This window comes from Acomys russatus, chromosome 20, assembly GCF_903995435.1.
Source record: "Acomys russatus chromosome 20, mAcoRus1.1, whole genome shotgun sequence".
Taxonomy (NCBI): domain Eukaryota; kingdom Metazoa; phylum Chordata; class Mammalia; order Rodentia; family Muridae; genus Acomys; species Acomys russatus.
The window spans coordinates 44,886,566-44,910,666 of record NC_067156.1 but is presented as its reverse complement, the minus strand read 5'-3'; the positions used below and the strand labels follow the sequence as shown (position 1 = coordinate 44,910,666).

General features: G+C 43.7%; 1 protein-coding gene across 1 annotated transcript in view; it reads left to right on the top strand.

The window, feature by feature from the left end:
* The window catches only part of Fbn2 (fibrillin 2), a 202,684-nt gene that overhangs the window by 163,532 nt on the left and 15,051 nt on the right, over positions 1-24,101 (top strand). The window contains exons 46-59 of the mRNA XM_051163405.1: positions 1,434-1,550; positions 2,558-2,686; positions 3,121-3,240; positions 5,249-5,374; positions 5,983-6,135; positions 7,032-7,097; positions 7,394-7,519; positions 8,118-8,237; positions 9,208-9,330; positions 9,781-9,912; positions 18,968-19,093; positions 20,343-20,549; positions 21,761-21,886; positions 23,654-23,776. Of these exons, the coding sequence (XP_051019362.1) occupies positions 1,434-1,550; positions 2,558-2,686; positions 3,121-3,240; positions 5,249-5,374; positions 5,983-6,135; positions 7,032-7,097; positions 7,394-7,519; positions 8,118-8,237; positions 9,208-9,330; positions 9,781-9,912; positions 18,968-19,093; positions 20,343-20,549; positions 21,761-21,886; positions 23,654-23,776 (1,794 nt within the window). The remainder of the gene's footprint in view (positions 1-1,433; positions 1,551-2,557; positions 2,687-3,120; positions 3,241-5,248; positions 5,375-5,982; positions 6,136-7,031; positions 7,098-7,393; positions 7,520-8,117; positions 8,238-9,207; positions 9,331-9,780; positions 9,913-18,967; positions 19,094-20,342; positions 20,550-21,760; positions 21,887-23,653; positions 23,777-24,101) is intronic.

Sequence of the window (24,101 nt, the reverse complement as noted above, 5' to 3'; positions counted from 1 at the left end):
AGCTTATGCAAAGGGTATCCCAGGCTAATTGGTGCTTATGCAAAGGGTATCCCAGGCTAATTGGTGCTTATGGAAAGGGTATTCCAGGCTAATTGGTGCTTATGCAAAGGGTATCCCAGGCTAATTGGTGCTTATGGAAAGGGTATCCCAGGCTAATTGGTGCTATGCAAAGGGTATCCCAGGCTCTGGTCTGGTGTGCATGGACATTGTGGGAATGCTTGCTTACAGGTGACACTGGGGGGCGGGAGGTTTCTCCTTCTATATTCTCTCAGAGAGTGTAATCTGCCAGACACACACATATACAAATCTGTGATACTTATGACTCAGAAATACATATGGGAAGAATCTGTCCCTATGCTAGCAGTCCTTCCATGAGAAAAGTCAGTCAGAGCCTCAGACCTCCAGACACAGCTCTCCTCCTAAGGACCTGAGTCTGTCCCTTGTATGGTGGCTGTGTGGGTCTTGAAGGGACTCTAGCTAGCCCAAGCATGAGAAACATGGCTCTGCCAGGCCTTGCCCTTACCCCCTCTCCCCACCCCCCCCACCTCTCCCTGCCTTACTAAAAACCCTTAGATTACATTAGCTAAAGCCGGCCACCAAGGTCTATTCCCTTATTTGGCCACTTCCTCTTCCTGAGGCTGACCACCAAGGTCCAGCTGTTAAAGTATTCAAGTCCAGCAATCAGAAGCCTCCTTTTGGCTGCCCTAACTCACATGCCCAACCAAGCAACCCAACTCATCCTAACACAGGGTTTCCCCTTTTACCTTTAGAAACTGACGTTTGCCTGTGGGCCGCATCTGTCTCCTCTCTATCCAGAGGCAGTCCTCCAGGATAAATACCCCTTTTCCCCTCTCTCTCATTCCCTTCCCCTTCTCCCTCACCTTCCATCTTCTGTCTTTGTGTCTTATTCCCTGCCCTTTGTCCCTCCAGGGCAAACACGGGGTCCTGAGCTGATACCGATGCTTTCAGGGCTGCTCTCTCCTGTCATGGATAATGTTGCCAGCTATTCTCACCAAGATTTCTTGAAAGCTTATGACTAAATTCTAAAACTCCTATTTGGGTTTCACTATCTCATTGAAGGGACTAAAGTTTTCCTTATGAAATTAGGATACACAAATTATTTAGCAAGTGTTAACAATGCTTTGAAATTTGATAAGCAAACCAGTTCATTGCAATATCTCTGCCAACGACATTTCTACCCATTGTTTCCGAGACTTGTATATACCAGTCAGTAATCAAGCTGTTTTTCTCTTTTGTGCATTTGTATTTTTGATTTGTCCCCCCTTTTTCACATTCTTATTTTTATCAAAAAAAAAAATGGGTCCCTGGTGCTTATCCTGAGGAGAATCTAAATAATGACATAGTGAGTGAGAGCCAGAAAGTGTTACAGGCGAATAACTGGCTCTGGTTCAAAGATGAGCTCTTCTTGGTAGATGTGGATGAGTGTGAGCGGCAGCCATGCGGAAACGGGACTTGTAAGAACACCGTGGGATCCTACAATTGTCTGTGCTACCCTGGCTTCGAGCTCACTCACAACAACGATTGCCTAGGTAAGTCTTTCTCTCCGTCTGTCCTTGGCTCTCTTTTACCCCAATGGAATGTACTGGAATAAAAATAAAGAATGCGGGTGACTTTTGTTATCAAACTTGCAAACGTGCCAGAAGATAGGCCAAGCCACTGAGCACTCTCCAGTCACCTTTGGACGTTTGTTGCCCTCAGTAATGTCAAGGACAGGTGCTGTTTCCAGCCCTTCCTCACAAGTCCAGTCCGTCAGGATGAAAGGTCCTTGAGATGCCTGTAAATAGGTCAAGACTGATTTATAGCTTTAGGCTCTCCATCTCCTCTTGGGAAGACAGAGAAAGACCCTCTGTTATTTCCATGTTGCCGCATATATGTTATATGAGTTCATACATGTGCCCGTGTCTTCACATTTTCTTGTCCATCGGCTTCAAAAGCCTGCATGCCTTTCCCCCACAAAAATATGATGCACAGTGAACATGTTTTGAGAGGGGACCCACAAACCACATCTGTGCTCAGTACAGGATTTCAGTTTGGCCTCACACTGAGGTACAGATGGGGCATGGGACTTAATGCTGGAGAGGGTACCCTGAGGGGGGGTGGAGTAAATATAAGACAGCCAGTCACACTGTGTATTCCATTTGTCATTTGAACAGGATCGTTAAGTCCAGGTAAAGGTTCTATAAATTATTCAGTCAAGTTACATTCCACAGTCTGCTCTCCTCTGTAAAAGGCAATAGTGTTCCACTGTGGGAAAATGGGAAGTTTCACCTTCAACCTTCCCACTTTACCTGTGATAGCTCATGCCCTTGAAAAATGAGGAGGCCCTGTGTGTCCTTGTTAACGGCTCAGTCCTCACAACATGTGCCATCTTTGTTTTCTGTGATTAAAGTAGAATAGAGATTAAAGTAGTGTAGAGAGTAGTGTAGAGATTAAAGTTGTGTAAGTGTGTGCCAACAAGTGTGTTTTCAAGCATGAGCTTGCGAAGCGCTGCTGTGCAGACACTCCCTCTGACACGCTGACTCCTCCCTGCTTACAGACGTAGACGAGTGCAGCTCGTTTTTTGGCCAGGTGTGCAGAAATGGGCGGTGCTTCAACGAAATCGGCTCCTTCAGGTGTCTGTGCAATGAAGGTTACGAACTTACTCCGGACGGCAAAAACTGTATCGGTAAGACACTGGACAGTCGCTCATCTTGATGGCTTTTTTTTTTTTTCTTTGTTCCCTGAGACAGCATGAACCCCACAGGCACACTTAGCTTATTCACATTTCATCATCAGATCACGTGACCACCGTGGCCTGTGTCGGGGGACATTTCAGTCTAAGGTATTAACCACCAGTTGGGAATGCGTCACCCCAGGGGGACTTTTTAATCAGAGACGGTGCTTGAGGTTGTGTCTCTATAAAAGTACATGAAGAGACAAGTCAAAAGAACTGATGGCCTTCCTCCTAATAACAAACCACAATACCGGAGGAGTGACAGGGTGACCCAGCAGATCAAGGGCCCGAGTGGAATCTATGTTACTGTCATTGAGCAAACAGACACGTCTGCAGTGACTGTCTACTGTTTTGGTTACATCTTTTGGTCATCTTTCTCGCCACAGATACTAATGAGTGTGTCGCGCTTCCCGGTTCTTGTGCTCCTGGGACCTGTCAGAATCTGGAGGGATCCTTCAGGTGCATCTGTCCCCCTGGATACGAAGTGAAAAGCGAGAATTGCATTGGTGAGACTCGAGTTCATTCTAAGGTCAAGAGGTGTGCAGGAGAATCAGGCTTAATCCAGGCTCTGTGGGGACATCAAACCCCAGCCACCGTGTGCACGCTGGCCTCGGGAGTTACACATGGCTGCCTGCGTCTGTTTTATTGAACCTCCAGAAATGGTTGGGTTGTAGAGTGTTGGCAGCTTCGGGGTGTGGGCTTGTTTTTATCAACAGAAATCTTACTGCTAGTCAAAGGATTTTCATTATGCTCTGTATCTATGTTCTAAATGTCGATAGAGACTATCCATTGAATGTTAAAATGTCTACAATGTAATCTTTGGCGCACGATTTTAAAATGGCTATTAAAAGTATCTATGCTCCTGAAAACTTGAAGCAGAAGCGGGTTCTCTTGACATTTCCCTTTTTGGGAAGGCTTTACTTACATGAAAATAGAAAATATTAATCTCCTTGTCATACTTGATGTCCCCTAATGGAGCTGCCAGCACAGGAGAACACTGTTCAGCCTCAAAATGAGGTCTCAGAATGCCTGGTAGACGCGAAGAGGGCGACCTTCGCACAGACCACTTTATTTCACTTTTTGTGAATTGTTGTTGCAGCATGATTGCCATTCGACATAGCAGCATTAACTGAGCCTTTGCTAGCATGAAAGTATTGCACACCATATGATTTCTCTTGAGGTTTTTATTGCATCACCCTTGGCAAGATTCTAAAGGCAACTGGCTCTGCTGTTCATACACAAGGCAGTTACAAAGTGAAAAGGGCCGGTGGCTTCATAGTACTTAAATATATATCAGACCATGTGATTAGATATTATAGGTATCTTTAGTCATTCTGGATAGTATCTATAGTTTATTGTGAGATTGGATCTCATTTTGTTAGCCAAAATAATAATAAACAGAGTCAAATAAACTTGGTAAAAAGTTTCTTGAAAGCTTAAGATTGTCTCTGCCATATTTTTATTTTGTCTGGGTATATAGGAGAGGAATTTTTACTTGTGTATATGTATACATAGATGAGTTTACAATGAAGTAACAAAGACATTTTATAGTCCAGCAACTACTGTCTTTAAAACTAACAGTATTGACCACAGTACTACATGTGTATCTATGTGAGGGGAGGGGAAGGTGTGTGTGTGTGTGTGTGTGTGTGTGTGTGTGTGTGTGTGTGTGTATGGTGATGCATGTGGCAGATTTGTATGTGTAGTTTACAAGTGATGTGGTAGGTTTATGGCCTACAGCAGGTGATGTATTTGTGTATGTGGTATGTGCGTATGCATTTAGTCTTTTGAATAAAAGAACCTATTAAATAAGTATCCCCCTACACACACACACACACACACACGACTGAAAATCAATGGGAAGGATTCCTTATTTTAAAGAATCATTCTGGGATCTGAGGAATGATAGTCTCACCTGAGTCACAGTCCCATTGACATAGATGATCGAGTACAGTCAGTGTGTGAGTAGGAGGGTACGCTTGGCAGCAGTGTGTGTGTGTGTGTGTGTGTGTGTGTGTGTGTGTGCGTGTGAGAGAGTAGGAGGGTACCCTTGGCGGCAGCATGAAGAGCAGAAGAGAGAAAAGATGCACAAGCTGGTGAAGAGGTGTTCAGTAACTGGGTGGTAAGCAAAGGTGTGTAGAAGGTACTGAGGAGTGGATTTCCAAAAGAGGCATTTGGGAGGGGTTCTAGGGGTAGAGGCTGTTTTAGTACCAAGTCTGTGAGGTGTGTAAGTTGTCACGTCAGGGAAGCAGTGAAGTCTCACCTCTAGTGATCAAGTCTTAGGACCTGGAAGTGGTCATGGAAAGCTCTGGTGTGTGGTTGGCTGAAATTGGATGTAACCTTTCACCTTTAAAGCAATAATTTCCTGTAAAAGAGTCAATTTGCTATGTACACAGTATCATCTCTAGTACCATTAATAAGCAACCTTTAATTAATGGCTGTTGCAGTCCAGGCAAGTAGATATCTTCAACTATGGGACGGAATATTGATTAACAAGCTCTCACTGCTCTGCAGATATAAATGAATGTGATGAAGACCCCAACATTTGCCTTTTTGGTTCCTGCACCAACACCCCCGGAGGCTTCCAGTGCATCTGTCCCCCTGGCTTTGTCTTGTCTGATAATGGGCGGAGATGCTTCGGTGAGCTGGGACAGACCCCTCTGTCATCATCTCTCTTCATCGTGCTGGGGCTTTGTGATAACAAGATAGTGTCTGTTAGTAATACACTGTCTGCAGTTGCAACATGGCCTTTTCAAGAGTGTCTCAGATGGGCGGCTCTCAGAACACTCTGCTAACATTGTTAATGTATTTCTAGGTTTTATGCTAAAAGAAAAATTGTTTCGGTTTGCCATTTTCATTTCGTTGCTGGCATGGGCTGTTATTTATCAGTACATGACTTGCCTCAGGCATAGTTTAATTTACTGAAAGTTAAGTTCACTGTTTTCATACAGCTTTAATGTGACAGTGAAACAGGGAGACTGTGGGAATCTTTTCCTGACTGTGGCTGATTTTACAAATCCCTAAACACACCATAAAAATATTTTAGATATAATAACATTTTATACGCAGATCAATTTAAACTAGCAAATGAAAGTGAACCATGAAGAAATGTTCAAGCCCGTCCCTTAACTACTGATCTAGCAGTGTGTCCTGCCCATGAGGAGTGTTTGGTCAGAACCAGTTGTACCCATGTTGTCCCGCCTGTCTAATGAACAGTGAGGAGCTGTGGTATTTGCTTTCCTGACTAGATACTCGTCAGAGCTTCTGCTTCACCAACTTTGAAAATGGGAAGTGTTCTGTACCCAAAGCCTTCAACACCACCAAAGCAAAATGCTGCTGCAGCAAGATGCCCGGTGAGGGCTGGGGGGACCCGTGCGAGCTGTGCCCCAAAGATGACGAAGGTGAGAGTAACAGCAGAGAGAACGTTGTGCTGTGACTATGTGGAGGGTAAAATTATACCTTCGCATGAACTCTATCAGTGGTCCAGGGAAGCAGCTACTTGGCAAGACCTCATCCAATATTTACTACATCCAGCATGTGTACACCAAGACTGCCCACTTACTTTTCCTTCCAAAGAGTTAGTATCACTTGCTTTTTGAACACTGGACTGCAGAGGTAGGGGCAGAAGATGCAAGAAGAGAGTGGAAATTAAATTCCACATTGCTTCACGAGTCCCAAGTTGGCAGTGCTAAACTTGGCAACAGAACACAGACCTAACACCTGCAAGGCTGGAGTTCAAACCATACCATCAAATAGAAATAATTAAAATCCTATGTCAGTGCAATTTCATGGTCTGTGGTTCTCAGAATATTACATGAGAAATGTAATCAACATGGTGGCCCAACAGCCTCCCAAGCATCCATCAGCACCAGGGAACCGTAGGGCAATTCCCAGCAAGATCAACCTGGGGAGAGTCACTAGATTAAAAGTAGTTTCTGTGTATAAAGGACATGGAAGTTTTGGGATTTCTTACTGTTAGACAGACAGACCCAGAGTCCCCAGATTGGTGGTACCCTGCCCAGTAGTAGCTCAGACAGTTTTCTCTGAGTACGCCTGGGTTGATTTAAAGAAAACCATGGCCAGGTACAGTGGTATGCACCCCAGCACTCAGGAGGCAGAAAGCAGGCCCATCTCTGAGTGCAAGGCCAGCCATGTCGACAGAACACGTTCCAGGCTCTGTTTCAAAATGACATGCCAGAAAAAAAAGAAAAAGCACTGTTGTTAAAAATGGTTTTGTATAGTATTAACTGGTTCTAAAATGAAGCTGTTTAGTAATGGAGAATCTGTTTCTCTGTAGTTGCATTCCAGGATCTGTGTCCATATGGCCACGGGACAGTCCCTAGTCTTCATGATACACGGGAAGGTAGGCTTTGATACATTTAATTCCTGCTGTCACATCTTACACAAGCAGATGAATTTTTCATTTATTTTATAAATCGTGCTAGTTTTAGTATAGTCTTATAATTAAAGGATCTATGTAATAGTTTATTAACCATATATGTTGCATGTATCATATGACTGCACTGATACGTTAAATGTATGTTCTTCTGACAAAAGAAATGTGTATGTTCCATTCATGTCAGATGTGTGCTTGGTAAATGTCAATATATTAGCACATGGTTTTGCATGAGGAAGCTCACGGGCAGTTTTATGCCGTAGACGTCAACGAGTGCCTCGAGAGCCCAGGCATTTGCTCAAATGGTCAATGTATCAACACTGACGGGTCTTTCCGGTGTGAGTGTCCAATGGGCTACAACCTGGATTACACTGGAGTCCGGTGTGTAGGTGGGTACTGGCTCTGTTTTATGTAATTTGATGTCCTGTTTTACTCTCCTATTGGTCCAAAGAACCCTCAGGTAACCTTGGTGGTGGTGGTGGTGGTGGTGAGATTTAGGAAACTAAGATAAGCTAATAACAAAATCCTCACTTCTGTTTTCCCGTGCAACTCGGTTCTTATAAAGATGGAGTTTCCTACTGTCTGGCTTTAACCAAATATACAAACTCTGAGGCCTTGGGGTGTAATTCAGTGATTGATAATATTTGCTTTGCATGCATAGAGCCTGGGTTTGGCCCCTCATGTTTAAAAACAAGCAAACACCGGTGGGGGGTGGGGTGAGTATAAGTTCGTTTTATTTTATGTCTTTGCACGCTTCTTCTTGAAGCCGATGTCTGCATACGGCCTCTGGGTTTGTGAGCAGTGCAGAAAGCATTACCAGCTGGGAGACAAATCCTTGCACAGTGACCCTTCAGGTCCTCTGCCACTGCATAAAGACTGGCCAATGCCAAGGGGATGGTGCTGGTCGAAGATGGTGGAACCACCATGCCCTTTGCAGATCCTTGAAGTGTGTGTGGGACTCTGCATGCCTTTCCCCTTGTTTTTCAGACACTGATGAGTGTTCTATCGGCAATCCCTGTGGGAATGGCACATGTGCCAATGTGATTGGAAGTTTTGAATGCAATTGCAATGAAGGCTTTGAGCCGGGGCCCATGATGAACTGTGAAGGCAAGTCATCGTGCCTTGTGAATTATCTGATATTCCTTTGGTAGATAGAGTGGGCTTTTGAAAGTTATTTCTAGCTTTAGTCACTGGGCTGTTCTGCTGTTTGTAGTCATCACGTGTACATTTTCTTACCCCATCAAGCAGTCTCAGTAGCTATTCTCTCCTGTCTCTTGACAGTACCTGGGTGGCTCAGGGTTGGCATCTGTTATTTTTTCCTTTCTTTAAGATTCAGTTACACTTTCTGCCCTTTCATGGAGTTTCAATATATCAATTAATTTTTAATCTATACTCTGATGATTGGGAACAGCATATTCTGGACTCAGTTACATTACTTTGAAGGATGTTGACGTGTTTTGTGTGGACACAAAGGTAGACTGGCCGGGCCTGTGAGGGCTCAGGTTTCAGTTGGAACCTACAGGGCTGGCCTCTTTGCATTTTGTCCCACGCATGTGCAGTGCACTCAACAACCCAAGCTACGGACATGCAAAGGAAGAGTATAGACCATTTCTCTTCTCTGGTGCTCCTTTCCAGAATTCCATTCACTCTTTAGCACCATGTTGATCTCAAAATTGTGTCCCCAAGGACAGGATATTAGGAAGTTAAGGTTTAGCCTTCAGGCTGCCACTGCCAAGATAACGTTCATCCGTAGGGTAGATGGCGAGAAAGAAGAAGGAAGGGAGGTCAACCAATGAGGTAATTAAGCTTAGTGTTTGCAAGTTCCTAGCACTGAGCTTTTATTTATCACTAAAACTGCAGGTAGCTTTTGTAATTCTTCCAGCATACAGATGTTAACTTTCTGAAGGACAACTTTGCCAGGTACCATATTTTATAAACCAGAAATGAAAGTTCTATTAGCTTGTTGCTTCCTATAGGATCTGTAAGTAAACACATTAGTGTTTCATTAAAAGCAATAATTACAAGGAACATAATATGATGAGTCTAACTTTGAGCACATGTCCACTTCTTCTATCAGATATCAATGAATGTGCCCAGAATCCACTGCTGTGTGCTTTCCGTTGCATGAATACTTTTGGATCCTATGAATGCACCTGCCCAGTTGGCTATGCCCTCAGGGAAGACCAAAAGATGTGTAAAGGTAAGGTCACAAGCAAGGGGAGAGCTGCAGCTTGACTTGCCCCGTTGGGATGTGTCATACCTCGCTCATTGTCTTCTGAGCACTTCTCGCCCAGAGCTTTACAGACAGAAGTGTGCCAGCTTTGCTGTACATTTTGTCACCTAGGTAACAAAGAGGTCCTTTAAAAGTCTATGGATGAGGTGGCTTGACTATCTCATTGCTGTCATATGCCCAGGCCCTTATTAAAGCAAAGGTTATCCTGCCCTGAACTCATTGTAAGGACCAGTCCTGAAAGTGTTACACATCTGGGCTAGAGCCAGCTGTTTGGAATACTGGGCATCTCCATCCTCTGTCACATCAAATGACAGTATGGCAAGGGTCAGAAGACCAGAAAATTGCTAACGCATAGCCTGCTAAACAGATTGTGCTGTTTTTTTTCTTTTGACACGTATTTTAATAAATGTTTTGTAGATCTGGATGAATGTGCGGAAGGACTACATGACTGTGAATCGAGAGGCATGATCTGTAAGAACCTGATTGGCACTTTCATGTGCATCTGCCCCCCTGGCATGGCCCGCAGGCCGGATGGAGAGGGCTGCGTTGGTAAGTTCCGAGTATAGTTCTCTGTAGCAACACTCTTGCTCCAAGCCGGATCTAACACGGATCCCAGGGTGAGCACAATATAAGCCAGCTCTCTGCCAGGTGGTGCTGAAGTTGGCATTCATTGTCTCAGGGGCAGCACGCCAGCCTCCGCATCATGCAGTGTGGCTCACGCTCCTGAGAAATGTGGCCTTTTGTTGTTTGTGAGCCTCTGTGGGTCTAAAACATCAGACTTAGATGTGTAGAAAATGTCCACGAAATACCTCTGCTCATGGAGCAAAGTAAAAGTTTGAGGTTAATAGTCTCGCTTTTGCATCCTTCTGTGAGTGAGCTAAGGAGCAGTTTAGAATCGTTATCACCTTTCCCTCATTACTTGACATGTTTGAGTTTCAGTGCATTCATTTTTAAAGGGATGAGATAGAGCCATAACTTCATGACACATGCCAGTCTTGCCTCGTGCAAGCATGTGGCAACTACCACAGTCATTATCTGTGTCCCTTTTTTCTAAAGGGCTGTCACCTGAGCCACTTGCTGTAGCCCGCTGCACGGGCTTTCTCCTGCCTAAGAGTGGGGACAGTTTTACTGAGAAGCCAGTGCTCCCTTACAAACCTCTACTGCCAAGGGAAACTTTTTAAAGAAACAATAATTATTAATAATTTTCTGTTTCTTGGGGAAAAATACCAAAATAAAGACTAAGATAAATGAGTCTACACACAGTTGCCTGCTGTTCAAAGTTAGAACAGAGAGAGGCTGCAGATGGACACCAGGGATGCCTTCAGGGGGTGGAAATGTTATATAAGACTGCATTGTGGTGACAGTGGTGCGGGCCCATAACTGACAAAAAACCATTGAATTGTACACTTACCAATTTCATGGCATGCAAATTATACCTCTGTAAATCTCTTTTAAAAAAAAAATGAAGCTACCACAGGAAAAGAAATACAGGACATATAGCATTATGCTGTTTGTACTAACAAAGAAATAAGTGAATGAAACCAAAATATCCACTGTAGATACATAGATAGAAACATAGTGGCATATTCATGCTAGAAAATATGTAGCTATTAAATGTGAGCATGATAAATGTAGGTGCATACTGATACCGAAATAACTAAAACCTATGGAGTAAAGCCATATAAGATAACGTACCATTTTGTAGGCAATTGCAAGCAGCCGTCAAGATTTCTATAGGTCCGTCCATATACAAGCAACTGAATGCATAGGAAATGTTTTAAAAAGCGAAATCACGATTCACAGCAGGAATTAACCGCCAAGAGAGATACTTAAATTAGAGGTTGCTAATCTAGAGTGGTTTTGTCCTTATCCGAAAATTTTGGTCTATGGCAAGAGTGAATTCCTAAGCACGCGTATAGCATAGCCCTTAAAAAAATGCAGCCCCCTCTTAAATGCTGCCTAGTTTTCCTACATATTTGCCCTCTTCCTGTCCTTGCAACAAAATGCTTGTGATAATGTATGAATAGAAGAGGTTGTTTTGGTTCGTATGTACAAATGTTACAGTCTGTGACCAGTGGCATCGCGCTTTGAAGTTAACGCCCGGGCATCACACCACAAGGGGAAAAGCATTCGTCCCAACAGCAAAAAAGCCAAAGAGAGACTGAGCCTGGGGTCCCATGGTCCCCTTAAGGGCCAAGTCTGCCCTAGCTCCTGAAGGTTTCACCACCTCCCAGTGGTACCATCTGGTGGCCAACCTTTAGCACATCCACCACCCTTAGGGGATGTTCAGTATCCACACTACAGCGCGGGGTGTCTTGTGACTTAGCAAACTCTATTTAATGAAAGTCGGGGCTGGGGGTTGTTTGTGTGTTTGTTTGCTCGTTTGTTTTTTAAGTCCTGCGTTAGGAGTTTAGTTGCACAGCCATTGTTTCAAAGCCACTAGCTAATGCCTGTTAATTCAGGGAATTAACCCAGGCCCTCAAAGCAAAGCATATGTTCCTCAAAGGGAGCACAGGGCAAAATTCTAACTTGTGCAGAAAGGAAGAATAGCTACTGTGATAATTGTACCTAGGACACTTTTTCATTTCAGAGTGTAAATTCTTAGTATAATTTTTATCTAACTAAAATACTAAGAAGTATTTTTTGCTTCATTAACATGGAAATGTTCTATTGTCTGTAACTAGCAGACTTTCTCATTATAAAGTCAGAATATTTGTCTGTTTCCTGGGGTAGACAGTAGGAAGAAGAAGCATCTCATTAGAGCTGGTGAAGATGAGCGAGGCAGCTCCAAAAAGGAGTACTTCTTAGTCACTCGGTTTCTCAAGAAGGGAGTAGTTGTTAGCCACTCATTTTCTCTACAGTATACAGTAAGAAATAGTCTGTACGACCCATGAAGGGCAGGAGGGAAGCTATCTTCCCTAGTTCTAATACTCTATGACCCTGTGGTTAGGCAGCATTTTGTATCTGTACATTTTATTGTTAAGACGCACAATAAAAGATAGGAGCCCTGAGGCCAAGCACAGTAACTCAAGCTTGTGACACCAACACTTGGGATCTTGGTTCAAAGCCAAGCATGGGCTATCTAATAAGAAGTGGGTTTTAAAATGTGCCAGATCCTCAAGCTTTTCATTATAAAATGCTGTGAGAAAGTCTCATTTGATGCGGGCAACATGGTTGAACAATTAGAAAGCCCACACAAATAACAAAATATTTTTTAAAATTAAGCATTTGTAAAATGTAGGATGGAAAATAAACTCATTTAAAAATTGAAAAATGTACAGGCATCACATCAGAGTCCGAGAAAATGTATCAAAAGGTCGATTTTCATAAAATTGTATAACATGATAAGCTAAGGGTATTCTGTAGGATGTAGAAAAGCACGTGCACACACACACACACACACACACACACACACACACACACACACACACACACCCCTGTCAAATTAACCAAAGGTGGAAGCTTGATCCTGCAATATATTATAATCAAACAATCATTTCTTGAACCAATCACGAATATCAAAATCTAGTAATTAGGAAAAATTAAACCAAGATCATTACATTTGATTAAAAAAAGGATTCATAAGCATCTGAGACTATAACCTAGGAGAAGGCAGCGTTTATTTTAAAAATGATTGAATAAAGGTACATCCTTCTCAACCTGGAAGAGCTCAGGAATGCCGTGGGAGGGGATGAGTGCTGGGATGTCGTGAGTTAAAGGCAAACCGGGTCACAGCAGACTGAAGGGTGTCTCCAGACACAGCGCAGGTGTGTTCTTGGCGTGTTCTCTCTGTTTTCAGTAGTTTGATTAGAAGATCAGAGGCATGGTGGATGAGAGACGGAATGTTTTTGTGCAGAGCCCGGTCTAGACACGGAGATTTCAAGAGGAGGGGCCAAAAGGAGGGGGTCCAGGCGGTCACTAGAGAGCCTAAGACTTAATGTGCTCACTTTCTGACTCAGACTATAGAGATCCTCTGACTCCGTATAATGCCCCAGGGACAGAAGGCATGACAGATTTATTGAAGATGTTCATGAGAGAAATATGTGAGTTGAAGCCATACATCATGCCTGCTTTACCCTGGTGACCTGCCAGGCTGCTTTTTCAACAAATAGCTAAACTGCAGAGAACTGTTCAAAGCCGAACAGTTTACACAAATATGCGAGCAATGTGTGCAGAGAAGAGGGGGTGATGGGAAGGGAGATAAGAAATAAACTTGAGGCACTTGCAAGGGAAGAATGAATTAGAAAAGCCACTTTAACAACCTGTGAGAAAGATCATTCCATTAAAAACCCAAATGACTGAAAGGCTATTGAAATGTGGAAGAAAGGACAGTAAAGTGATAATCTAGTGACGCTCGGGAAATAGCGACACCTGTCACAGGAGTTAAAATCTCTTTGAAGTAATAGAGTGGGGATGAGGGGCTGGAGAGGTGGCTCAGGTGGTGACGGGGAAGTGCTTACTGTGAAAGCTTGAGAACCTGAGTCCAGCCCACAGCTCCCGTGGACAGTCTGGCCTAGGCAGTGGGCACCTGTTATGCCAGCACTAGACAGGTGAAAACGGGATTCCTGGGACTTGCTGACTAGCCAAAATAGCCAAGTTGAGTGAGTGATTGAGAGAGAGAGATGGAGAGAGAGATGGGGAGAGAGAGAGAGATGGAAAGAGAGAGAGAGAGAGAGAGAGAGAGAGAGTGAGTATGACCCTGTCTCAAAAGCTTAAAGTAAAGCATAAAAGAGGAAGATAACCACAGTAACCCTCAGCCTCCATGTGCACCTGTACACACACATGTGCACACACACATACACATGCACACATATGAATATACACACATGGATGCATGTATGTGTGTTCACAAAATAGAAATAACAAAAAACACAATTAGAAATGTGAATAGAGCTGAATCAATAAGATGATAGAGGTGGAAGACAGGTATCCACAGTATGTTTATAAATAAAATCCCTTTTTACCCCTGTTCAGACCTAGCCAATGGACAGCTCACTCTCCACAGTTTTAGGGAAAGCAGAGACTGCCTCTGACATGAACTCTGGTGCCCCAGATTTGATCTCTTCCCCTTGGTAGGGAGGCCCAGCAGCACACAGAGGAAGGGGAAGCAGGCTATCCAGAGGAGACCTGATAGGCTGTGGTCTTATGGCTAGGGAGGAAGCCCCCTTCTGTCAAAGGTCTAAGGGAGGGGAATAGAGTGGAAGTGGGAGGGAGGGAGGCAGAGTGGGAAAGGGAAGATACAAACAAGGGGCTAATATTCAAGGTGTAATCTGAATAAATTATAATAAATTAAAATTTTAAAAAGAGTAAATTAAATTCCTTTTTTAAAAATGAAAACTAAGCAAATAAAAAGAATGGGGTATATTTGAGTATTGTAGAGAAATTCTTAGGATGATTTAAATCTCCATCAAAAAGAGCATACTGCCTCATGAAAAACCCTTACACACACACACACACACACACAGAGAGAGAGAGAGAGAGAGAGAGAGAGAGAGAGAGAGACCCTTACACAACCGCCCTCCATTGGTTTAATTATATTTATGAAACATTCACCACATTTGTGATTCTGGCAGTACAGAATAAACTGGTTTCCTTTGAGGCCAAAGCCCTCACTTCCTCCTTGGCTTAGGAAAAGGAGGCCTGAACAAGCATAGAACCAAATGGACACAGTGAGGTCATAACAGTGGTAAGGCAGCCTTCTAGGGAAAATAAGGGTTTGTGATTAGAGATACTTTAGAGTGTTCTGTGTGGTTTAGTGAAGTGACCTGGGAGCTGAGACACAGAGTGGAAAAATAAGGAAATGTTGGTACCAGTATAGTTCCCATGGCAGCAGTGAAGGGCAGCCGCACTGGAGTCGGTGCCACACTCTGGGAGGACGGAAGATATGCACCACAGCCACAGTGGAGTCTGGCTTTGCGGCAAAGGCCTGAAGGCAAAGTGTTTTATAAGGCCTGGGATAGGCCATGAACGTGGAAACCCTAGTTGTACATCTTTGGCCAGCCTGTGTGTAAGTTCACTTAACTGTGTCTCAGATTGCTTGTGCTAAAACAAACTGTAACCATGAGAACACTTAGCTCATGGGATTGTTGTCACGGCTAACTCAGGAAAGAGATGAGCAGATAGTAAAGTTTCAATTAAATGCCAGCATTGTTATCCCCTAATTGGCATGTTTTAGAGAACTCTGGCTGCCTGCTAAGCAGTGCATTTTAAGGAGGAAGAAGCAGAAGTAGTAGTGACGTCATTTATGTGGCCATTTAAAAACCATCCAGATATGTGGACGGATCCAGAGTAAAAGATAAACTAGTCAGCGTCAGGGATTGCTGCTGATGGACCCATGACAGGACAGGTGAGGGACAAGAAGAATATATGACCAGGAGGATTTTTACTTGAATAAGTTGATTGGATGGTGTTACCCTAAACGGCTGTGGTAAATGCCAGGGAAGGGCAAATGCAGTCAGCTGCACAAATGACTGTGGAACGTGTTGATACGCGTGAGTGTGGGGTGCGTTAGATGATTTTCACATCCCACTGGCATTATTACACATACAAACGTATTTGTGAGGCAGAGGTATAGATTGCGGACGTACATAGTGTTATCATGATTGTGTGACATACATATTGTTATCGCGATCATGGAGTTGACAGGGACACCAGGGAAGGGATCCGAGAATAGCAGGGACTGGTGCCCTGGGCATTCCACTATCTGGGGCTTACTGAAGACTCACCGGAAACAGAAGCAGAGGAGTGGCCAGCAGGAAAGGAGATCCTGCGGGGTGGTGTGCTCTCTCGAGAATGTGGAGAACTGGTCGTTGAGTAGGTAGTCGGGGAGTTTATTTTGCAAGGTGTCACTGGATGGAAGAGTCAGGTGTAGAGAACAGCATCAGTTGGATTTGGTGAGCCTTCAGGAACTTTCATTGTAGGGACAGAGCAGGTGAGTAAAGCAAAGAACCTAGAGCTGAGGAAGCAGGGTGGATAATCACCGATCCTTGTTTCAAGTTTCGTTCCTAATGGAGAATCATTCGATGTGACAGTAACTGAAGTCGCCATGTGCTAATGGGAAGTGTTCTGTTCTGGCTTGGGTTTTAAGGTAGATGTTAGTGGGGAGCGTATACCAGGGTGTGATTGCCCAAGAAAGAGGAACTGTGAGGTCTTGGAAGGCAAAACAAAGATCTGGCCTTGGAAGCCAAGGAAGAGGCCTGAGCTGATGGGAAGGGAACAAAGATGAGAGAGAAGGCACCACCAAGTAGTTCCCAGTAAGACAATGCCATACCCTTCTCAGTAGTGCGTCTGTATGGGCACACTGGGGACTGTAGTGGGATTGTCCACGCAAGTCCAAATTCCATGGTGCCCAGACTAATGAATGAAAGAGAACTGTCCTGGCAGCCACTCCTCTTGGTGCTTGCTACTGCTGTGGGCTAGGCACGGAAGTGGCAATCGCTGGTGGTCCTTGTGAGAGGAAATGGTCTAAGGACAGAAAGTGGATGCTGGGAATCAAGATGTCCCGGGTGGTGTAGTGCCACAGTAAGGCACACACGCTCTGTAGGGAGTCGGGTGTTTTTGTTTTTCAGGGTCTCTGAGAAATTGTCACTGCCAATGGCAGTGAAGACAGAGTAACCGTAAAACCTGAGGCACATTGAGTTGTCAGTTAAGTGTCAGAGCTTTGATCCCGCCGCCAAAGCCTTACTGGAGAAGTGAGTTTTTAGTGCTAAACTATAAATCAATATAGAAACAAATCAAGCAGCATTAGAGAAAGAATCCCATCTAGGCGTGGCCGACCTGAGCCTGAAGCTTCTAGAAACAACAAGCCAGGAAACTTAATTTTCATGATTTAGTTCAGTATTCTTGTGAGTACTTTTAAATATCTGTAGTATGGGTTTCCCCTCTCAAAACTGAGAAGTCTACATGAAGTCACATCATTGTGAATTCCAGAACACTTAAAAACAAACTGAAAATCCTTAAAGCTTCCAGATTAAAAACTTGATTCCATTCAAATGAACAAAACAGCAGGGTAAAAGAAAACAACGGACTACTTTGAAAACGTTCTAAGGGCAATAATCTTGAACTAAAGTTTTAAACTCAGTGGAGTATAAGAACAACTAAAATAAGCCATTGTCACTTTTTGTCTAAGTTTATTTTTGGAACTGATTTCACATTTGATTCCCTCTCTGAACTAATTAACAAGCTGCATACTCTAATGCAAGAGGCAGTCATTGCATACATGTGGCCGCACACCAGTCCCACCAAGATACAAGTTACTAGCTACAAATTTTTGAACAGATACCGTTTTGGAGGGCAGGACCCGAGAAGGCTGAGTCAAGAGGATGGCACTCCAAATCCACCTTAGACTACTACAAAGTCAGCGTGTGCCAGTCTGTGGGCAACTTAGTAAGACTTTGTCTCAAAACAGAAAGGAGCCTAAGGCAATAGCCCGGTGGGGGGATGCTTACCTAGCACCCACAAGGTCCCAGTATAAAGGAATGTTAAAGTTCTGTTTGACTCTAGTAGAAAAGTCATAAAAGGAACATTTTGAAATTGTTTAAAGGCTGCTACTAGAAGAATAGAAAGAGCATGGTACTTTCCAAGCCTGGGCTGGAGACACAAGGAAAGCGTAGAAAATTAGATTGATTTGACAGATGTAAATGTGAACTGATTTGAAACATAATGAAATGGCAGGTAAGAATGAGAACATAAGTGTAAACAGTTTCAATTGCTAGGTAAAAAACAAATGCTTTTTTTTTTTTTTTACTTGAGCTAAATGGGTTTTTTTGTTTTATTTTTGTTGTTGTTGTTGTTGTTGTTGTTTTGGTAAGAAACATGCCTAAATCAAAGGATAAGATGGTAGTTTGAAAATAAAGAGATGGGAAAAGATATCCGAGGGAAATGTTAACAAAAAGAGACCATGAAAAAGATGCCTGAATTCTGAAGACTAAAAGACTAAGATGCTTTCAGAGAAATTGAGCAGTTTATCAAAAGGATGAAGTTGTCCTGAGCTCCCTTAGGTTGAAAACAGCATTGAAAAAACCATCAAATACAACTCACAAAATGTCATTAAAAACCTAGTAAGGATATTGGGAATTTTTATAAACAAGTTTGGATTTTTTTCCTCTTGTTTCTTATCTGTCACCAAGCATAAGAGTACTGCTCCCTGAGCTGTCTTTGCTGTGAACGGCCCTTGAAGGCCACAAATGACCCTGTGATTTCACTCAAAGCCTTCATCCGTGGTTCCCGCCCTCTCAGTAAACCGTCTTGCTAGCCTCAGCCTTCTCTTCCCATTTCAGAGGCTGGCCTTCGCTTCCACAGAATCCTTCCTCTCCTGTGGGGGTGTCTTGGGGAAGGGCTAGCCCTTCCATTGTGATTCTGTGAAGACACTATCCCTCTTCTACAGGGATAGGGTCAAGACGGAAACTTTAAAAAAAAAAAAAAAAAAAGGAACCACCTGGATGGGCGAGGTGCACTGGGAACGATAGTCATGTTACTGTCTTAACCCCATCTTATTGGTATTTTGTCAAAGAATTTTAGATAAGATAAAGCCACTGAAATATAGTTAGGAAGCTATGATTTTATAAGCTTCTTGTTACTCATATTATTTTTTTTTTCTACAAAGATGAAAATGAATGCAGGACCAAGCCAGGCATCTGTGAAAACGGACGTTGTGTCAACACCATTGGAAGCTACAGATGTGAGTGCAACGAGGGATTCCAGTCAAGTTCCTCGGGCACTGAATGTCTTGGTAAGTGAATGTATGAATGTTTTCCTTGGTAAGTAAAGCATGTTTATGATGTCATCACAGAGCAGCTCCACACATTTACTCTTGTCTGTTGAGCAAACCTTCCATAAGCCCAGTACTCTACATGCCTGCCCATAGGTACACATCTGTTAAAATGACGTATTGATATGCTTCTGCCTGACAGGCACATGTAATGCAAATTACAGCCTTAAATAGCCTTTCCAAAATTAAGATTAATTAAGCTCTGTGGAAAATGTGACTTTAGTAAGGCTTACATCAGGAGATGATTTAATTCCAAAAAAGGAAATATTTTCAGTGTGATGTAAGTTCTGCGAATACTGGTGCAAAGCAAACACCATATTTCAAAAGTGCAGTGGGGGTTAATTTTTATATTCCAGTCTAAAGAAACGGTTTACGAAATATTTTCTAGTTGGAAATATAAACCTCATGGGCACTGTATAGCACACTAAACCAATGCTGAAATGTACACCCCAGAGCTGGTACAGTTAATGACAGCAGCTGTAGGGTGTGGCCGGGTTTAAAGGAACCAGATAAGGAAGAGCGGTCAGAGAGTAGGAGGCCTTATAGGGCCAAGCAGCGCAGGTGCATCAGCATGCTGCTTCCAGTCCTAGGAAGATGTTTTTAGCCTCAGGAAAATGCATTTTATGTCCTGTTGTCTCCAATCTAGCTCTTCACTGGTCACACATCTGTGAAGAAATAGCAAAAATTCCCCTACAAGGAAAATGCTGTTTTCTGCTCATGTTACAATTTCACTAGAACAGTTGACTTATAAAACCATGCTAACGCGTTTTTACCATGCTCACAGAAACCCCTGTACTTAGGTTAATATACTATCCACAGTGCACCAAGTCCTTCCACCATAGAAACATAAGAAAGTAACAGGATAAGTACCACGCTCATAACATAGTCCTGAATTTATTTTTCCTGTTCCCACCTTTTACTACTTTATCTAGAAGGAAATATATTCACTTGATGTTTCTTCCGTTCTGCCATCACGTTCAAGAATAAATCTCTATTGAATAACTTTTGTCAAGTTTAGTAATTGATTTATAGTAAAAGCACCATAGGGGTGTGACAGCAACAAAATTTCCTGAGTTTAGACTGCTCACCTAAGAAGAGTACTTTAGGTTTTGAAAGCTTTTCCTGAGAAGGAGAGCGTGATTGTCCACTGGAAACCAAGCTGGCTGCTGCCCCTCAGCCTTGACTCTCTTTCTCTTGCATTCCACTCCAGACAACCGGCAGGGCCTGTGCTTCGCAGAGGTGTTGCAGACAATGTGTCAGATGGCCTCCAGTAGCCGCAACCTCGTCACGAAGTCAGAGTGCTGTTGTGACGGTGGTCGGGGCTGGGGCCACCAGTGTGAACTGTGCCCACTTCCTGGAACTGCCCAGTACAAAAAGATATGTCCTCATGGCCCGGGATACGCTACTGATGGGAGAGGTAATGTGTGCTGAGGGACTTCGGGTGTTGTGTCAGACCAGTGGATTTTATACATCCAAATTAATTTTTTTAATGTGAAGAATTCCATCTAGAAGACTGATGTTCTTTGTATGAATCAAAGGATATTCTTGCCTAATGCAGTAAAAAGGGGTGTGTGTGTGTGTGTGTGTGTGTGTGTGTGTGTGTGTGTGTGTGTACAGGTATATATGCAGTGGCATATAGAGGAGTGTGTGGAAGCCAAAAGAACTCTCCAAGTAGACCAAGTTGGTTGGCTTGTGAGTCTTAGGAATCCACCTGTTTTTACCTCCCTACCACCCTGGTCTTTTTAAATGTAGGTTCTGGGGCTTGAATTTACATCTTCATGCTTGCAAGGCAAGCAAGCACTTTCCGTACTGAACTATCTCCCCAGCCCATGTTTCAAAACATTTAAGAGATCTATTCCTATATCAAACCCAAGGGAGACTTTATTATTCTCACTTACCAGAGGAGGAAATGGAAGTGTGAAACTATGGTAACAGTAAATAATGTCCCCCAAGAACATACAACATCTGATTCCAAAGGGCGCTAATAACCTCCAGCTGTCCTTGCTTCTGCATGTAGATAGGAACCCATTCTATTTGCAGAACGCTCTCACACTAGCAGGTTTCATAACTAACTAGAGGGTTCCAGTGTTGTGTGCGTGGGTGGGTGCGTGCGTGCGTGCGTGCGTGCGTGCGTGCGTGCAAGCAGGTAGTTTGTAGATGTTACGAAAGATAAACTAGGTTCCTCCGTTGCTGTACAGCCAGCCTCGCAGCCCTGTGCCTGACTGCTAACTGAAGCCTTCCTTCAGGGGCTAAGGCAGGTGGGTGCTAGAGGCCCAAGGCTGCATACAGTAAATTATCACACATTTCAGAAGAGTTGGGACTTTAAAGGGGTAGCCTTGTAAAATATACCAAAAATAGTAACTATGACTTAGAATGCAAAGCGAACAGTCCAGACAGCCATCCCTTGTTTATCTCTCCCTGCCTCTTCAGATGGTCTGGCTCACCACCCCACCCCCCAATGGTGCCATTCCCTGAGTAATGAAAGGGGACTCTGCAACTAGTGTGGGTGTTCACTGCCACCTTATGTCAGTCAGCCCCTTGCTTCCTCTTCATCTCTAGTTGTCTCCACTGCGCACACATTTGCTTCTGTTCTTTTTTCTTTCTTTCTTTCTTTTCTTTGCTCTACAGATATTGACGAATGCAAGGTGATGCCAAGCCTCTGCACTAACGGCCAGTGTGTCAACACCATGGGCTCCTTCCGGTGCTTCTGCAAGGTCGGCTACACGACGGACATCAGCGGAACGGCTTGCGTGGGTAAGAGGAGGCTGTACACACAGGGATTGGCAGCTCCTGCTTCCTGCTTGTGTTCACCGAAAGGCGCCGGAATTCTCAGTAATGCTGTTCTTAAGAACAGTTCTGGATGCAGGGTCCAGTTCATCTCAATTTCTGTGCAGTCAGGCAGACATATAAATCGAAAAATGCACTTTCAGCATTTTCTATCTTATTATTTTTTTTAAGCATTTCCTGTTTTAACTTAAATTTGCAAACCTATGTCTATTTTGGTGAGGGAAATGGGCTTGTCTTGTGGACCTGGTATGTTTGTGTGTGAGACAGAATGCAACTTAGCATCATCTAAAATCTCTCGTTTCCTGCAGCATCTTTTGGGCTTTTTCTTCTTTAAAATTTTATTGTCTGACCCACACCATTTTGGGACAAACAGCAGGCTGGGGAATAGCTTTCTCTTAATCTTTCAAATAGTTCTTAATTTCTCTCCATTTCCGCAGCTTATGAGATAGCCTCTTACATTGCCAATTTGAGTAACAAGTGCCTGGCATGAATGTTCAGAACCAATTGATTTGGGTGTGGTGGCGCACGCCTTTAATCCCAGCACTAGGGAGGCAGAGGCAGGCGGATCGCTGTGAGTTCGAGGCCAGACTGGTCTATATATTGAGTCCAGGACACCCAAGGCTACGCAGAGAAACCCTGTCTCAAAACAAAAACAAAAGCAAAAACAAAAACAAAAACAAAAAACAAAAAGAAAGAAAAAAGAAAAACCAAGAGGAACCAACCTCTGCAATAAGCACTTGACACACACACTCGAGACAGAAGACGGGAATGACCAGGTGTAAGCTGTGAATGACTGCAGACCAGGAGCTTCCTGAATGTAGCAGGCAGCCATCCGTCCAGTGAGCTCTGTCAGGGGAAATGGAGATTGCCTGCTGTCTGTCCTTCACAGGCCTGACAGTAAAGACATGGCATAACCCAGTGAGGGCAAAGTATGGCTTAACAACCACTGTCAGTCGGTGGGTCTCAACCTTCCTACCGCTGTGACTTTTTAAACACAGTTCCTCATGTTGTGGTGACCCTCCAACCATAAATTCATTTTCATAGCTACTTCATAACTGTCATTTTATAGAGGGGTGGTGTCTCAGTACCTAAAGCCATCAGATATATGTGTTTTCCGATGGTTGTGACTCACAAGCTGAAAACCACTGCTGTGAATGGAACGGAGAGAGTAGAGAGGCCACACCGGGGGCTTATGTAACCCTAATCCTAGGACCAAAAAAAAAAGAGGAGAAGAGGGAAGAGAGCCTGACAGGAGAATAGAGTGCTCAGAGGGAGTCTTTGAGAGGCTGCAATAGGGAGCCAGTGGCTCCAACTCAACCCACACTGGAGATACAATGAAGAAGAATTGGAAGTATCCAGAAGACTCATGGTGGGAAAGCCTGCAGGTGAAGGCTGCAGAGGCCAGGCAGCCCCCAGGTTCTAATCCAACCTAGTTAATCTGAAGAGTCTCTTGGTTTTTGTTTTGTTTTGTTCTGTTTTGTCTTTGAGCCCAAACAGTTGTCTAGACATTACAAGATCCAGCCAAGATCTGTACCGTGATCTTACTCAAAGTAAGCCAGTCAGCTACTTTAGAGAGAAAACTGTTGTAAGCATCCGTTCTCTCTGCCTGGAGTCACTGTAGATTGCAGAGGAAAGACACGATGAAGGATGAAGTGAGCTGAGCGTGTGGGGTGAGGGGAGAGGCTGGTTGTTTGTTGTAACCAGGACGCCCGTGTTCATCTTGCTTCTACTTAGACCTCGATGAGTGTTCGCAGTCTCCAAAGCCGTGCAACTTCATCTGCAAGAACTCCGAGGGCAGCTTCCAGTGCTCCTGTCCACGGGGGTACATCCTGCAGGAGGACGCAAAGACGTGCAAAGGTGAGGGGAGTCCCAGCAGCCAGTGCCCTGATCTCTCTCCTCAGTAATGTTAGCACATGAGTAACCAGACTTGGTAGCATTGCTTCCCCTATGTTCAAGGGTTGCTTCACAGAAAACTGTACCGGGGCTCTCAATCTAGAAGGAAAAGGGACTTAAAAAATCTAGGTTACAATATGTTGCTCCTTAGAAATTAAAATAATAATAATAAAGTCTGCATATGTGTGTGCATGCACACATGTGCACAAACAAGCACACTCATACACTTGCATATATATGCACCACAGACACATGCATGTGCACACACATGGACACTCACACACATGAA